Raw genomic sequence first — 17,779 nt, 5'->3', positions numbered from 1 at the left:
CAGGGCTCCACCCCTTCCTGGGCTCTGATGCCTCCTGTTCCCACAGCCACCCACCCTCTTAGGCATCACCTACTCCAGGGAGCAGTCCCCGAGCCCTACCCCCACTCCTGCCACGGGACCACTTTCCCTGGTGGCTCCCAGCACCCGGGCGTCCCCGTGTAGAATCGGCATGTGTGTTAACACTCCCCGTGTCTTCATCTCTCGGGAACTAGCAGCCCTTTGAGGGTGGGGGCGGTGGCTTGTCCACCCTTGAATCCCCAGTGCCTGGCACAGCGCCTGGCCTACAGCAGGCACTCAGGAAAGTCACGGGATGGAAGAGCATCCCTAGCTCTGCCTGTCTCCTGCCCAAGAGGGGGAATGTTCACGCAGAGAAACACGGCAGTTTCTCCCAGTGGGATGGAACAAGATGACATTCGTAAAGGGCCCTGCCCAGGCCAGGCACACGGGAGCTACCCAGGGTACAGAAGCCACAGACGGTCTAAATGTCTCATAGTTATACAGCGACCCACACTGGGGGCAGGTGGAGGGAGCCAGAACTAGGAGAAGAGGTGATGATAAGGGAAGGAAGCAGGTCCCCACCCCTCCCACTCTTTTGTAACTGGCCAGCCCCTCCTGTTACATTCACCCTCTCAGGCCCAGCACAGAGCCACCTTGGAGGAAACTGTTGATCTGGATGAGCAGGATCAGCGGTGTCAGGACATGGGGATGACTCCTCCCAGACTCCGAGGAAGCTCGGTCTCAGCCCTTGACCTCCCACTCCCCACCTGGCCCCGCTCCTGGTGATGTCCATTTCCTGCCAGTCGCTCCACACCTGGGCTCTCTTTAGCCCAGTGTGGAAGCCTCATGGTGTTGCCCAGACCTGCACCCACCTCCTTCTGTCCTCATCAGGGTGGGCAGTGTTGGGAAGTCCACTTGGGCCACACGGGATCCGGTTTCCTGTAGACCCCACCTCTTAGGGCTGCAGGCCAATTATGGGTCCTTTGGCCAGGGGGACATCGAGACACTCAAAGGTCAAAGGGAAACAGCAGCCACTGGTCCCCTCAAAGCTGGTCCTGGCCCCCAAACTGACTCTCGGGACAAGAAGCCACCACTCTGACTCGTCCCAGAGCTGATCTCCCAGGGCACTGTGAGTGGGTATTCTTAATCCCAGGGCAGTTCTGGAGGCCCAAAGAGTCCCCAGGTCTTGGATCCAGCCACATGCATATCACGTCCCCACATTCTGTACAGCCGTCTTCCACCCTGCTAGGCTCCCAACCAACATGCTCTCATGTGGGTCGCCCCAGCCTGCTCCCCGGACACTCAGGACAGAGTCCAAGGAGCCTCAGAGCCCCCAGATGTCTCTGAGGGCTTCGTGCAGACAAGGTTTCCAGCTCAGGTTATAAACAGAAGCCCCCAGAGAAGAGATTTTCCCCTCCAAATGTCACTCACCCTGCTCCATGACAGCAAATCCCAGAGTTATTCCCCCTCATGTGTCTGAAGCCCTTGTCACGAGGTAATTCAAAGGCTCTGTGTGACAAGAACACTCCCAGCCAGCCACGTCTGCCTGCCATGAATCTCCTGCCAGAGGAGCCAGCCCGCCTGGAAATTACCCCCATTAGGTCTAATTACAGGTGTGCACAGTAATCAGTCTCGACAGAATGACAGGTGCTGGGCCTGCCGGGAACTGCCACCGGGTAATGACAGCGGGGAGGGGCACGATGCACGTGGCATCAGCATCACCCCAAATGGCCTCACTCTGGACAGAGACGGCCACGTGCAGACCCGCTGAGGCCCAGAGATACCCACTCCCGATTGTCCCTGGCGGTCAGGTGGGGCAGCTGGGCTGAGAGTCCTGGGACTCTCTCCTCGTACCTCCCTCTCCCACTCCTGGCCTTTGCTCTGGCCCCCTCCTTGTAAAATGCTGAATGACTTGCAGAACAAGCCACTCCCCTGATAGTGGCCCTCATTTGCTCTCTCAGCCTCAGCAGCTGTCCCTCAATCTGTTCTCTAAAATAGGATTATCAGAATTACTCAGAGTGCTTGTTTAAAATGCAGATTCCAAGGCCAAACCCGGTCTTATTAAATCAGTAGATGGGAATGGGCCCAGGCATAGGCATTGGTGCGGGGGAGTGTCAGTGAGGAAGGGTGGGGCAGGCAGGGGGCCTGGGGCTGGTTTGGGGTCAAGCAGCAAATCTCAGCTTGTCGGATTTGCAATTGCTTGGTTCCTTGATCCTTTTATTATTGTTATTTTTAATTAACTAATTAACAAAATTAAACAGATGTTCAAAAGGGAAAATAATGAAAAGTAAGTTTCCTCCCACCCCAGACACTTAGCCCCTTCCCCAGGGTGGTCACCGTCATCAATTTCAACCATGTCCAAGCAGAACTGTGCACGGCTGCAGGAAGACATTCACGTGCACGCCTTCCCCACTCCTCAGGCTTCCCCTCTTTCTTGTCTGTGCAGGGAACACACAGGGTGAGGTATCTTGCTCATTTAACTTAATGTATCTTGGAGGTCGGGCCAGACCTGAGCCCTGGGGATGGGGAAACCCTCTCCCCACCCCTGCCCCAGCTCCTCTGCAAGACAGGCCTTGGAGGATTGCTTCTGCAGGGGGAGAGGAGAGGGAGGTGGGCTGAGAAATGGGGAGGAGGGAGAGGAGAGGGGGAGGTGGGAGCCCCTTCCAGGCAGCTCCCACAGCGTCCTTCCCACCCATGTGCCTTACTGGGGGCTTCCCCACACAGCATCCATTGGGGATGCAGAGCTGCCCAGGTCCCTCAGTTTCCAGCCGTGAAATTAACCAGAGTAAACCCCGAGCCTTCTTTTGCACTTAGGTCCCTGCCCGAGGCCTCTTTGGCACTGGTACTTCTAGCCCCATTTAATCCTGTAAACTGATGACAATATAATACCTAGCCCTTTACCGATGGCTTGGCCAAAGGTCCAAGTTCCTATTTACCTTATGTTCTGCAAGACCTTGCCAGAACTTAAGCCACCTGACCAGGACAGGGGACAGCACTTGGCTGACTTTTCGTCCCTCCCCTCTGCGTCCAAGCCCATGGCTAGGCTGAGTATGTTGCTAGGGCCCAGCATTACCAAGTCACAGAATGGCCCCTGCAGCTGATGCTGCTGAGGACCTGCCCTCAGTCACCTCTTACTGTCCCCCTAAGGGCTCTCTCTGGCTGTGCAAGTGGCAAGCGAGAAGTGTGGGAGCCGGCATCCCCAGGTGCAGACCTCAGCCACTGATGGATGTGCTGGAGGTGTCCCAGCTTCTCAGGGAGGACAACTCTGGCATGGGAACTACCCCATCTCTCAGAGGCCACAGTGGTGGTGAGCTCCAGTCACTTTGTCACTTGGTCCCTTCCTTCCTGGGATTACTTCCAAAAAAAACTACTTGTGCTGAAACCCCTGGCTCAGGGTCACCTCCTGAAGGAACCCAATCCGGACAGTCCCTGACCTGGAGGAACTCAGTAAAGGAGGAGGCTTGCTTAAGCAGATGCTTAAGAGGGGTGCAGAGGCGCTTACCCACTGCTGATGGGGACAGGCACTTTGCAGGACACCCGCTACGTCTGCTACAACTACAGGTGGGCGTGTGCTTTGACCCAGCAATTTCCTTTTTGGCACTTTCACTAGAGAAACACGCCCAGACATAAGGAGGGAAGGACGATGTTTCCATCAGCAGAGAAATAGAGGGGTAGGGGGACGCCAGTGTAGTGCGGGACTTTCTGGGGCCATTTGTTGAGGGGGCAGGCCAAGGCTTCGGGTCCTGAGTGGGGTGACTGAGACACAGAATGCAGGGGGTTGTTTTACAAAAATGCAACCATGCCTCAGGGTCAGGACTACCAGACAGGATTCTGGGCACAAAGCTAAGCCCTTCAGACCCCATAGAGGGATCTGTCCCTGCCAGCCTCTGCCCTTGAGCTGGGCAATTTGCCCATCTTCCTGGGGCAGCAGATATGCTGGCCAGCTGTGTGTCCTCCCTGGGCATGGCTCTCCCTTGCAGAAGGAACCTGGCTATCATGTCACCCACTTGTGGTGGCCCCTGCTACAGTCAGGGTTCTGCCACAGACCCCCCACAGGTTCACCCCACGCAGCACAGCCTGCCAGGAAAGGCACAATCCATAGATGTGGTGTTGGCCAGGGAAGGGGACACCGGGTAGAGGTGGTTATTTTTGCTCAGCCTGTTGTCTGAGCTACAGCAGGAAGTGGGCCCAGAAGGAACATGGTGAGAGGAGTGCCAGTCACTGGGTCTCACCCCTCCCAGAGTGAAGGGACCGGCCAAGTACAAGGAGCAATCAGAAGCCACCAAAGTGCCCGCTGAGGAGGCTGGTTTTTGCAGGCATAAGCCCCCTCACTCTCACCCTACCCACACGTGCACCTACACACCACCCACACACTCACTGAAGAAGACCCAGAGTTCCACCCCCTTCTAGTCAAAGTGGGTGAGTACCATCGCATCAGCCCGGACCTCTTTAGAAACGCAGGCGCTTAGCCCCACCCACACTTGCTGAGTCAGAACCTGCATTTTAACAAGATCCCTAGATGATCTGTATGTAGATTATAGTTCGAGATGTGCTGCTGAAAGGCCACAGACCCATACCTACAGCAGAGTTCAAAGAACCTCCACACATTCATCCTGAAAATGCTTACTTAGCACCAACTTGTGCTAGGAGTGCTCACAGGACCTGGCCCTTGAAGGTGCTCAATGAGTGATTCCAGATCCAGGGCTGCCATGTAAGGTTGTGCAGGTTGCTCACTGCACAAGGCATTCTCCCCCCCCATCCCCCCACACCTGAGCTGGTGAGTGGGGGTTCATGTTCCACTCTCTAATCCACATGCCTTGGCTCAGGGTTGTGTCTGACCAGAGAAGAGATGGACACTTTCACCAACCCAGGCTTGCAAGTCTGAATTCGCTCAAAGGGACACCTTTATTTAATTATAGTGAAGACCCACAATATGGGCTCATGTTAGTCCTGAATGGATCTGAGTCTCACCTGGGTTCTCATGATGGCCTTGATGGCTGCTTCAAACTCCTCTGAGTTGTTGTAGTCAACAGTCCACACATGGGGCTTGCCAATGAAGTTCTCTGCATAGGGATGCTGGGAGAACACCTGGCCAGGGCACAGAGATGGGCAACTTCTCCCTGTGCCTGCTGGCTGGGCTGGGCTTGGAAAGTACCTCCACCCATTTGTCCCATCTCTCCCTTTGCCCCATGCCTCAGTTTCCCTCTTACAGGAGCTGCAGGCATCCCCCGTCCTGGAATCTCCTGATCTGGAGCTAGGGTCTCTCCACTCACCTCTCTAGAGGTGGGCTTGCCTCGGAAGAACTCATGGTTGAGGGAGCTGTGGGGTGGGCTGAAGCGGGACTGCAGGAAGACGCAGCCGTTGGCGATGGCCTCCAGGGGCGCAGGGCCCTCGTAGGGGAAGCCAAACCCTATGAAGAGCTGTGGAAGTTGAGGTGGCGCAATGAGCAGGGACATCTGGGCCATGACAGCCCAGGAGCCGCAGCAAGCCGGGGGCAAGGTCAGAGGTTGGGATGTTCACAGGAGGCAGCTGGGGCAGTACAGACAGCCCAGACCACCTCATGCCATGGGCAAGCACTTCCCCTTTCTGGGCCTCAGTTTCCCCATTTGTGAAACAAAGGTATCTGATTAGGTATAATCAATGGCCTTTTCTTGTTCCATCAGGCTTTGATTCTGGACAGGGGAAAGAAGAATAAGAGATTCAAGCCTAGAAGGCCGCAGACCCACACCTACAGCAGACCTCAGAGAACCTTCACTCGCTCATCCTGAAAACATTTATGGGGCACCTAACTTGTGCTAGGAGTGCTCACAGGGCTGGCCCCTGCAAGAAGCTTCAGAAACAATTCTGAATCCAGGGCCGCTGTGTGAGGCTGTCCAGGTTGTTGACTGCACAAGGGTATTCTCCCAACCCCTCTCCAGGGGTACAGCTCAGGGACTTCCAGAAGCATTCGGTCAAGACTATTGGCCCATCACAACTCCAGCCAGGACCCGCTTGCAGCCTGCCCTACCACCCCCTCCGTGGCTCCCAAAGCGAAGCCTGACCCAGGAGACCACTGGGCTGAACTGATACTGAGAGGGGGCAGGTGGGCAGCCCAACTCCTCTTCCCCATCACTGAACTGGGGCTCTGGGCCGGCCCGTGGCTCACTGGGGAGAGTGTGGTGCTGATAACACCAAGGCCACGGGTTTGGATCCCATACAGGGATGGCCGGTTAGCTCACTGGGTGAGTGTGGTGCTGACTGAGCTGGGGCTCTGCTGGCCCCGCTCACGTTCCTTTCACTGTAGGCCCTCCCCTGCCTCGTGGGCACCTCCACCTTTGCTCCTGGGCTCTGGCTGCCCCCAGGAGGACGAGGATGGGGCTCAGGGCAACAGGGCACGCTGGGGGATGTCCACACATGGACAGGGCCATGGGTGGTATGGCAGGCCTGGCAGGCATGCAGGGGAGACCTCCTCAGATGGTGAGGGTGGGGGCTCACTTTGGCCTTGCGCAGCAGCTGCTGGAACTCAGGCTGCGGCAAGAGGCCGTGGTTCTTCACGAAGGCTGGGACCTCGGGGGGCCGCTGGCTCTCGTAGTACACAGTGCCGTGGATCTCCATGTACTTGTTCAGGATGCTCAAAAACTTTTCCTTCCCCTGCAGGAAGAGGAGGAGGAGAATGGAGCCTCGGCCCAGGCGTGGAAGGCAGAGCCAGCGGAAGAGGCACCCCTGGTCTGGAAGTCAGGAGATGTGGCGCAGTCTCAGGCCGGCCACGATCCAGCTGTGTGACCCTGGGCAAGTCCTCTCTTCTCCCTGGACCTTGATTTCTTCGTCTGTGAGTTGCTGAGGTTGGACTAGATCAGAGGCTTCAGGATTATTTTTAGCCATGGAACTGTTTTCTTTCCTAAGGAACCCTATGGGGACCAACATTTAAACGGATCCAAGTGGAGCTGCTTGGCCTCCTCTGAACCTTAATGACCTCCAAGTACCTCTGAGGAGCTGTGGAGCTCTCTGGAGCCCAGACAACCCATCCGTCCCATCCATCCCTCCTTCCCTTTATCCCTGCATCCAACCATTCATCCGTCCTTCCATCCAAGGAGGGAGAAGCCTGATGAAAATGCCATACTTTGGGTTGGAACTCAGAGGAATTACTTCTGGAAGAAAGGGCATCACCGGGGTCAAGGGTTCAGATCCCCATACCTGCCAAATGCAAAAAAAAAAAAAAAAAAAAAAATAGGAAGAAAGGGTAGAACAGGACTAGAACAGCCCTTGTGGGAGCTGAATCCATTTTATTTTATTTATTTGTTTATTTATTTATTTATTTTGGCATCTGGCCAGTATGGGGATCCAAACCCTTGACCTTGGTGTTTGAATCCATTTTAAATTGTCTCAACCACATATCGATTAAGGTGATCCAGTATTGCCAGAGTCCCCAGCTATAAGCCAAGATTAAAAATAAATCCTCTGTGGAAGAAAATAGCATCAATTATTTGATGCTCAAATGATTTCTATAATTTTTCATATTCATTTTCCAGAACTCAAAAGAAAAAAAAAAGGACCTATGAAATTACAAAGGAAAAAAAAAAAAAAAGGACCAATGAAATTACATTCAAAACCCCAGGAGGCTTTTCTGTGGAAACTGACAAGCTGATTTTAAAACTCATTTGGAATTGCAAAGGACCTAGAGTAAACAAAATAACTTTGAAAAAGAAGAATGGGGGTTGGCCCGTGGCTCACTTGGGAGAGTGTGGTGCTGATAAGACCAAGGCCACGGTTTCGGGTCCCTATATAGGGATGGCCAGTTAGCTCACTTAGGGAGAGTGTGGTGCTGACAACACCAAGTCAGCACTGGTAATCCCTTTACCAGTATTTTAAAAAAAAGAAAGAAAGAAAGAAAAAGAAGAACAAAGTTAGCAGACTTATATTACCTGATTTTAAGACTAATTATGATTATATAAAGCTATAAGCAAGACAGTGTGGTGCTGGCATCAAGACAGACAAATAGAACAATGGAACAGCATAGAGAGTGCAGCAATAGACCCACACAGGTATGGTCACTTGATTCTTGACAAAGGTGCAAAACACAAAGGTGGAGGAAGGTAGTTCTTTCAACAAATGACCATGACACATTGGCTATCCATATGGAAGAAAAGATGGAAGGAAGGAAGGAAGGAAGGGAACTTCGGTCTATACTTCACATTAAATATAAAAGTTAATTCCGAATGGATCAGATTTAAATGTAAAACCTAAAACTATAAAACTTATAGAAGAAAACAGCAGAAAATCTTTGTAACCTTGGGTTAAACAAAGATTTCTTGGATACACCAAAAGCACAATCCATAAAAAAACACTGGACTTCATTAATATTAAGAACCTTACTTAGCTCTTTGAAAGATGCCTTTAAAAGACAACCACAGCCTGAGAAAAAATACTTGCAAAGCATACATTTGATAATATATATGTGTATGTGTGTGTATACACATGTGTATATCTCTAACAACCCAATAGTCTTTTATTGTATTGTTTCTATGTTACTCTATTTTATTTAAACAGGTTAGTTGATTTCTCTGAGTTGATTTTGCAATTTATCCACAGGTTGCCACTTGCAGTTTTTTGGAAAGCTCTGTCTTGGCTCACCCAGATGACTCAGGTCTGGCATGTTTCCTCCAGTGGTGAGGATGGGCCTGCCCTGGGCCTGAAGCAGCTGCTTTTGTCTCCTTTCTGCCTCACTGCCCCATCCCTGACTCCTGCTCCCAGGGACAAGGACATGCTCTAATAAGATGGCACCTAAGCCTTAGCCTCAGGCTCTGCTTTCTGGGGAAACCAGAGTAAGACAAGCACAAAACTCACCAAATGCTTCGCCCTGGATCCCTGGCTCCTGCTCCTCATAAAGGTGATACATGACCTCCTATCCTCCCTCTTCCCTTCTCCACTTCTCTGCCACCTGGTCCCCTGAACTCTGAATGGCATTTGTCCCAAGATGCTGCTTTTATGTTTCTCTTCATCCAGCCACCTCTGACTTCTTCGGTTACAAATACCAGAGCAAAGACGTCTTTTTTTTTAAAGCAACTTCTTTGAAGTCTCTTGTTGCTCGGGGCTATCCCAGAAGTTCCTGAGCTAGAGATAAAACCTTTCTCTTCCCAGACTTCCTAACCTCCTGTTCTCTTGGGGAAGTTTAACAGTGTTTTCTGGTAAAAGCAGACACGATGTGTCCTACCACCCTCCAACTCTGCCCCTGCCCCAGCCACCCGTGCACACAGGCTCCTGGGCCTCCCTGGCATCCATCGGGATCAGGATCGGCACACGTGAGCATCACCTCCCAGCCTCCTCCCACACCCTCCAGTGGGCACTGACACCTCAGCAGAGGTCCTTTAGCAGCCCCCTCTGCTAGACAGGGGACAGGGAGCAGGCAGAGGGGCACGCGGCACAGTTTCCATACCTGGAGCTGCCTCGATGCCACGGGGAGTGCAGGGAACAGAGGAGAGAGAGCAGGTTAGTGACCAGTTAGCAGGTGACACCCCATGCAGCAGCTCTTCTCCAGGGGTCCCCGCCCCGCAAATGGGGTTCCAATCCCACCCAAGCCTCTCCTACTTCCCACAGCCTCTCACCCCACAGAATGCCCTGTCTAGCCTGGATGCCCCTGCCGGACTCACACTTGCTGATCTGTTCCTTGGGAGGGTGGAGAATTACTCACAGTCTTCCATATGATAATCACTTGAGCTTATGCAAAGAGTCCGGAGGCAGAGAAGGGGACAAGTTGTCAGCCCCCAGACTGGGCATCTTTAAGTGGCAGTTAGGGACTTTGTTCCTGAACCATCAAGGGGAGCCATCTCCCCTCATCGGTGCTGGGGATGGTTGGTGGGAGCTGCATGCTGGAAGGAGTTCCTGGGGACCCAGTGCCCGACTGGCTGGTGCTCCAGGCGTGGCCGCCCCAGCAGTGGCCGCGCTCACCTTCCAGATGCTCGCCTCCTTGCCATACACCACGGCCATGTTGCTGGCCTTGCCATCTTTGATCAGCTGCTTCTCTGTCTCGCTGAGCTCCTCGGACACGAAGCCCATGAAGGAGTTGTCCGGGGTGTGAGCTGCAGCCCGACCGCGTGGAAGGGAAGGGGGTTACCAAACAGCTCCCTGGACCCACCCCATCCAAGGGGTCCCCATTTGGCGGGAGTGGGGAAGAGGGCAGGAGGGAGGGGTTTGGCCTGGGCGCCTCCCTCCCAAAGACTGTCACAAAGCTGGAGCAGAAGGCAACCTAAGAGGTCACCCAGTCCTCCTGCTTGTTTTCAGATGAGGAAACTGAGGCCGAGGGACCATGTGGCCCAGACAGTGTGGACCTGAACCCCTTCTCCCACCCTTAAATATTAACTGACTAGCTTTTCTGCTTCTGTGATTAGCTTGTGCAAGGTTTTACAGGCCCCTGCGAGTGGGACTTTCTGGTAGGTGCAGATAAAGGACTTTCCAAACCGCCCAGAGTTCACCCAGTTCCGGGAAGGGCCTAACCACACAAGGGGTGGGCTGTTGGGCAATTCCCCAGTTCCTCGTCTGTATACCACCCTACTGAAAGCCACCAATGAATTTAAAAGTCACCTCAGGTGACCAATAAGCTGTATACAACTCATCCTGTTGCCAAAGTCTGCCTACCAGACTGTATAAAAAGTGCTTGTGTTAAGAGCTCGGGGCCACTCCTGTCCTGAAGACGGAGCGACCCCAGCATGCTGGAACAAAAATCTCTTGCTTGATTGCAACAATCTCTGTCTCCTGGTCATTGCAAGATGAGCCTTTCCAACAAGTGAGACTCGCGCTTTCGGGCCAGTCTTACAACAGGACTCTACTCCCCTCACAGTTCCTCAGCTCAAAGCTTTGGCTTTGATTCCTCTCTTTTCCCAAACTCCACATGCACCCATTAGCAGAACCATTAGCCCAGGGGGAGATTTTCTCCACCTTCTCCATAGCTGCCACCCTGGTCCAGGCTACCGTCACTTCTTGCCTGGCCACCACTGTGATAGCTTCTCCCCATTTCTGCAGTTCTCTTGGTATAGTCTTTTCTCCCAGGAGATCCTTTCAAATCTGGGGCCTATCGGGTCCCTCTTCTGCACAAAACATCACAGGCCAAAGGCCCTACAACAATCTCCAGGCTCTGTCCCCTTTCCCCATTCTAATACAGGGTTAGAATTTACTCTCATGCAATGGAACAACCAGATTTTCTAAAAAAAAAAAAACGAAAAAAAACCCTTGATTGCTCTTAATACAAATTGTAAAAGGTTTTCTTCATCCCTTAGATAACTGGTTTAAAAAAACTTATTTCGTGATAAGTTCTTGCGTTCTCTGCCTTTGAAATCCTTTGTCACCTTGGTTTTATTTTTTGTAGTGATTTGTGATCTTATTCAACTAAATGTTTTAAGCCTTTTGTTATTTAACAAAGCTTTCCAACATGAAATTCTGAAAGTTTAAAATAACTTTGAGAAATTCCAAGGGCCCTGGAGTTTCTCAAAGGATATGTAAAAGATGTATCAGAACTAATTAGCTTATTTAATAAATTAAACTATATGGGAAAGCATTGTCAGTACTGAAGGTGTTATGGATATGTGTTCCAAAATCTTGTAAGGTTCTTAAATATCAGCATCTTGATATAAATGCTACCAGTAATAATCTTGGTTTAATTATTCTTTTAAAATGTTATGTCTTCAAATATTTCATGAAAAAACTCTGATAGGTACAGTTTTCTTTCAAACTTTGAGTTCATAGCTTTCCACTGAAGTTCCAAAATTCTAATGAAGAAACTGATGGGTTTGTGAAATTGTTCACAAAGGTCAAAACAACAAAAGCTAATTGGTGAACTAATTAAAAAGAAGTATGGGTTTTTACAATTTCCTTATTTTAAAACACTGCTGTTTCTCCTAATGTTTTTCCAAATGTAAGAAAACTCTCTCTCTCTTCAGCTATCTATAACTAACAACAGTTTGGTAAAATGTCATATTAAAAACAGAGATAAAAGCATTTGTTTTCTCCCTATTTGATCCCCTCCAAATTTAATAACTTTAAGTATCCTTATGATTATTATGGCAATGTGGCTATTTCTATAAGTTCAATGAAAATTAACTCTCTCTCTCTTTATAACAGGATAGAATTTAAAACTTTGGACATAAGATAGCATGTCTCATTTCCAAGTTGCTGATCTCTTTTTATGCTTGCCGTAAATTTGGCCAAAACTGCTTCATCCTGCTGTTCATCTTTCCCCCCATGTGGGACAGATCACTAGAAGAAAGAGAGCTGAGATGCTTCTTTCAATCACCACCTGGGAAAGAGCCTTCCCAACACGAAAAGATTTATGCACAGAAAAATAAGACCTTTTCAATCAAGATATTAATCATCAATGCTTTTATGAGGTATGCCTTGATCATAAAGGGAGAAATAACGTTTTCTCTCCAAAAGCAGTTCTCTAAATTTTCCTGGCCTTAAAGAGGGTGTTTGCAACTTGGATGAGACATCCTATTCTTAAATAAAAGACTTGTAATTGATCAAAAATTTGACAAAAGACTAGAAGCTCTGAAAGCAGTAATGTCCTGGACAGTTTTAACATTAACAAACTCTGGACTCAGAATCAACTATTATGCAGAGCAGAATCCCTTCAACAATTGCTAATTACACGCAATTCACAGCACCTGGATTGATGCTGCTGCAGCCACCCTGAGACAATGACATCACCAGTCCTCACCTGAAGTAAATTAAAAGGACTTGCCATGCTAATTGATACTAACTTCGCTTTAACAAAATGCTTTTCTGTCTTAACTGTGCTAATCTGATCTACAGTTTTGCTTTTCTTTTAAATAAATAAAACGGGGGAGCTGTGGAATATACTATAAAGCAAATGTACTTCACAGGACCTGGTTTTCCAAAGCCTTGCAGTTTCAAATATTGACCTTGCAAGGACAGGACATTTTCCTCAGGCTATAAGTCTCTGTTGCAAGATAAGAATTGTGGCACAGCAGGTTGCTGGCTCAAGGACAGACTAGTTACTGACTGTTATGTAGAGATACTGAGAGATTGCTGTTAAGAAGAAATGTTTGCTAAGATCAAGCTTGTGTTGATAAGACCACTTATTTGTCTACTGGAATGTCATCTGGCTTGTTATACTGAAAGTTAGCAGCCTATATTGTTAAACTATAACCCCACCTTTGTTCTCTTCCTGTAACTTCCTGGTCTGGAAAATAAATGCAGGAAGAGAAACCCAATTCAGCGTTAATTTCCCAAGGAAGGGATGCCTCTCACTGGAAGGTTCTGACAGGAGATTAACCACTTCGGGGCCTCTCACTGCTCCAAAGAGATGGGCTTTGAGTAATCCTTTGCATCTCTGTCACCCAGGGGAAGTGGGGTGACAAATCCGTGGGGGGCGAAGCAACACAAAGCAACATTCCCCCTTCCACACCTGTCTTCCCACCCCAGACACTTGCTGGACCAATTCCTCTCTCAGGTCTGTGCTCAGTGGCCCTGCTGAGAGGTCTCTCCTGGCCCCAGTCACTCACTGTCCTCTTACCCTACACTCACCAACCAGACATTATACCAATGTTATATATTTATTTGTTCACATATTACTGTCAGAATACAAGCACCAGGAGGGCAGCAACTCTGGCTTGTTGACTTGTGTGTTCCCAGCACCTGGGACAGAGCCTGGTCTGGCTGAATGAAGCGTGAACGATGCATCTTCACCTCCACACCTCCTGGCTTTCGCCCCTGCTGTTCCCTCTGCCTGGATCGCCTTGTAAAGGAAATTTTATTACTTTAACATACGCGATTTGCTTCTGTACTACTGCTTGTTTGTGACGGGGAACATGATTAACGCCATTTTAAGTACATCAGCCATTTTAAGTAAGGCAGCTTCTAAGGGGTCATGATAAGCATAGTCAAGGTGGGCCCAGGCACGGTAGATTCCAGGAAGGGAGTAACCACCAAAAGTACACACAGTTCCAGGAAGGACTGACCAGTTCCTTATCTAGGGGCCACCAGGTCTGACCCAGAGGGGAAGACGATTAAGCAATACACTGTTCCTTGTTAGTGTGCCAACCCACCAAAAGCTACCTATGAATTTAAAGGTCGCCTCAGATGACCAATAAGCTATGTACAACTTATCCTGTTGCCAAAGTCTGTCTAAAAACTGTATAAAAAGCACCTGTGTTAAGGGCTCGTGGCCGCTTCTGTCCTGAAGATGGAGCGACCCCAGCATGCTGGAATAAAAAAACCTCTTGCTTGATTGCAGCGATCTCTGTCTCCTGGTCTTTGCGAGATGAGCCTTCCCAACAAGTAAGATTCGCGCTTTCGGGCCAGTCTTACAGCCTTCCTCCCTTTTCTTGGATGGGGAAATCCTATTCAGCCTTCGTGGCCTCACTCAGATGTCACCTCCTCCCAGAAGCCTCTCTGGCCTCCATGTGCCCTCCCTTTGCAGACCGTCCACTGTGGCTAGGCCTCTGTCAAAGCACAGATGGAACTGGGGCTTCCTCACCGTCTGATTTACTCGACCCCAGAACCCAACCCAGCAGGGCAGGGAATGCACTTTATCTTGTGCCCCAACTAGCTCTGTCTGCCACAGCAGAGACGGAGAGCAGGCACGATAGCCAGACATCTGCATGAGAGCCTCCCTTCTGTGCAGGAGGATCTTGAATAAAACGTTTATTGAATCCAATTAGATGGAATCTACCTGCCTACCTGGAAGAGGTCATGGTGAGCAAGACTGGCAGCAGCACACGTTTTACTTTCCAGGACATCTTTGATTCCAGATACACTGTTTCTCCATTTCAGATGCACGTTTTCCACACTTTCACATTTCTCAAATCAGGACATGTGTTTTAATCAAGCATGTAGATTTAATGTAGTTAAATTAATTAATTTAGTTAATTAATCAATATCTGGTGCATCTTAGAAAAGAGAATGGTTTCCTGCGGAAGTGCCCCCAAAAGCTCAAGGATTCTTGGGTCTAAAAATCCGACTACGGTATGAATGGGCCTCTGCTGGCTGCAGAACAAAATCTCTCATTTAGAACTTCAGGAGCGTAAGGAGGGGCCCCAGAGGCCTGGAGTCCTTTCCATGGGAGGACAGTTCTCCTGTCTCAAGAGGCTCTGCCCAAGCCTGAGAGAGGCCCCAGGAAGCAGACGGGACCCTCCCTGACCCTGTTTGCCTGGCCAGCATCCGTCCCCTCTGGCTCCAGCTGGGGCTGCCTCCCAGGCCTCTCTCTGCGTTCTCTGCAGGTGAAGACTCCATCCCTAAACTGCCTTTCATTCCACGGACTCTGCCAGAAGAGACAGATTTAGAACACAATTAGCTAAACCAGTGGGAGTGGGACAGGGAAGTATTGCAACCAATTAAAATAACAGGGACCATTAAGCAAAGAGTTCCTGGGGCCAGGCCAGGGGTAAGGTCAGGGGAGGCAGCCAGCCTCCCAGTGAGCTCACTGGGGAAGTCAACCAGCTCGATGGGGAAACAGGTCTGCTCCTGAATTCTTCCTCGACTCTGTGTATCATTAAAAGTGGCAAGCCTCTCTCTTCCTTTTTTGTTCCCTCTTCGGTTTATTCAACCAATTAATGTTTTCTGAGGACAGAGATAGGCTCCAGGGAGATTAAGATAAATTAGTGGCCCCTTTTTGAGTAGTTCATAATCTATCAGGGGAAATAATGCATAGCCAAATAACTTTATTTTTTTATAAAGTTATTATTTATAACTTTCAATATATGCTTCTATTAAGTTTAAGAATTATAAAAATAGAGGGGAAGAGGAGATACATTCTACCTGGATTAAGAGAAGAGGGGATCAGTGAAAGTGACAGTAAAAAAAGGAGACATTTGGATTGGGGTTTTGGAGGATGAATAGGAGTTTGCTAGGTCTGGAAGTCCACATCCAGTGGGCTCCACCCCAGGACAAGTTGTCATTTTCTCAGTGTAGGTTATTGTAGAAGCCTCGTAACCCATCTCCTGCTTCCCCCTCCTCCACCACCCCTTCGGCCATCTGCAGCCTGCCAGGATAATACACCTCAAAATTTTTTTTCTCCATGACATTCTCTAGCTCAAGAACTTACAGTGTATCTCAAACACAAACCCAGGAACCTTTGCTAAAAGACCCCACTCCTCTGCTCCCTGATCTTCCACTTCTCTCTTAGCAGCCTCATATCTGACTGCTTTCCTTCTAAAGCTCTCAACTCTGTAGCTTTTCCTCTTCCAAGGCCTGGAGCATCACCAGTCCCCCACTCCCACCCCATTTCCACACCCTATTTCCTCCCCCCCCCCCGAAATCTCCTCCCTGTGTCCCATCCTACTCCAATCGCTTTTTTCCTGGGATGACAGTGAGAAACCTCATACAACCTTGAAATGGCCCCTGGAGAGGGAGTCTGGTCCCCACAGAGTGGTGTGACCTCAGACAGGTCATTCTACCTCTCTGGGCCTCAATTTCCTCATCTGGACTGCCCGGGCTACAGGAATCTTCCCACCTTCCCGGCCTTCTGGGATCTAATCAAGCCATGACATTTATTCAGAAATCACATCTGCCCCTAATACAGCCTGAAACCTGGAGAATAAGAAAAAAGGAAACTCTAAGCACCCAAAAGAGATGCCATGAATTTGATAGGCTAAATAAAGATCCTATACTTTACTTACAAGCAAGTCCCTCAGGACTTTGCTCAGAACCTATTTTGTTCTTAATTTAGATTCGATCCTAACAAGGGTGCTTATCTAGCTTTCTGGCCCAGAGCCTTCAAAGGGCTGCAGATTAGACCTGCAAGATGCTGCTGGAGGCAGATGTACTGACGACAATTAAAAGTGACAACTGATAGCCTCCCAACAAAGAGGACAGAGCCACATTAAACAACTGAGAGAAAGAGGGGACACAGCTCCGCACACCTCTGCTGACCGGAAAGGCAGCCACATGCGCCAGAGAGATAGAGACCTGACACTGGGTTGTCAAGAAGAGGCCATATTATTTTCAGTGCACTGCATTTAAGAGGGTAGGTCAGTGTATGCATGTCTGCTAGAGCCTCATTAAAAATAGCTGAAGCTCAGCTCCGATCAAGATCCTTGCCTTAACCCTCCATCCGTGGATTTCCACCAAGGGCCCCACCTGCAGCCCTATTTCCCATCCTCCCCAATGTTGGAGCCTACCCCAGCTCTTGCATTTCCAGAACATTCTGGTTCTTTCCACACATATCTCACTACATCTGTTCCCTCTGCTTAAAGAAGGCTTCCTGCTCCTTTGCTACCCATTGAAGTTGTCCAGTCCACTCTGAAATGCCTCTCTTTCTGGAAGGCCACTAAACCCCTTTCGTTCCAGAACTGTGTGCTTGGCCACTCTCCTGGAGGGCAAAGGCCACATCCCCTGGCGTTGGGTGGGTCACCCCACCTGGGCAGCTCCCTTCAGGCTTCCTGTTCCCCAAATATCACAAGAGGCTCCCTTCCTGGTTCACACACTTGCTGGAAGGGAGGAGGGCGCCTGGCATGCCCACTCCCCCCACAGCCCAGTTAGGAAAGAGAGGGAGGAATGAGGCCCTGCTTCCTCCCGTGCCACCTCTGAAAACCATGAGGAGGCCCCACCTGCCCCGCCCCCACCCACGCCTGGCCCTGGGCACTCACGGAACATGGTCATGAACTGCTTGGGGTTGAGGTTCCAGTAGCCCCAGTTGGTCCGGTAGCCATGCAGCGTGGCATACTCCTCGTGGTTGTATGCAGGTTCCGTTCCAAAGGTGTCGATGACACGGATTCGGCACCTGCCCCCCCAGAGATCAGGAACCAGGGTCAGCAACCTCTCTGCGTGTCCCTGGGCTGGGGTTGCCCCAGCC

The 17,779-nt window shown here is 50.1% G+C and overlaps 1 protein-coding gene across 2 annotated transcripts in view; it reads right to left on the bottom strand.

Annotated features, from left to right (window-relative positions):
- Positions 1–17,779, bottom strand: part of MGAT5B (alpha-1,6-mannosylglycoprotein 6-beta-N-acetylglucosaminyltransferase B) — a 71,845-nt gene that overhangs the window by 2,726 nt on the left and 51,340 nt on the right. Inside the window, exons 10-14 of one of the 2 annotated variants that reach the window (XM_063081207.1) lie at positions 17,574–17,707; positions 9,916–10,052; positions 6,472–6,627; positions 5,271–5,417; positions 4,969–5,085 (exon numbers count right to left, since the gene is read on the bottom strand). In XM_063081207.1, coding sequence (XP_062937277.1) covers positions 4,969–5,085; positions 5,271–5,417; positions 6,472–6,627; positions 9,916–10,052; positions 17,574–17,707 — 691 coding nt within the window. The remainder of the gene's footprint in view (positions 1–4,968; positions 5,086–5,270; positions 5,418–6,471; positions 6,628–9,915; positions 10,053–17,573; positions 17,708–17,779) is intronic. The other variant, XM_063081208.1, reaches the window with a different exon arrangement.

The sequence above is a fragment of the Cynocephalus volans genome, chromosome 16 (assembly GCF_027409185.1).
Source record: "Cynocephalus volans isolate mCynVol1 chromosome 16, mCynVol1.pri, whole genome shotgun sequence".
Classification (NCBI taxonomy): Eukaryota; Metazoa; Chordata; class Mammalia; order Dermoptera; family Cynocephalidae; genus Cynocephalus; species Cynocephalus volans.
Note: the sequence above shows the minus strand (reverse complement) of the source record. Positions and strands in the feature narration are given on the sequence as shown.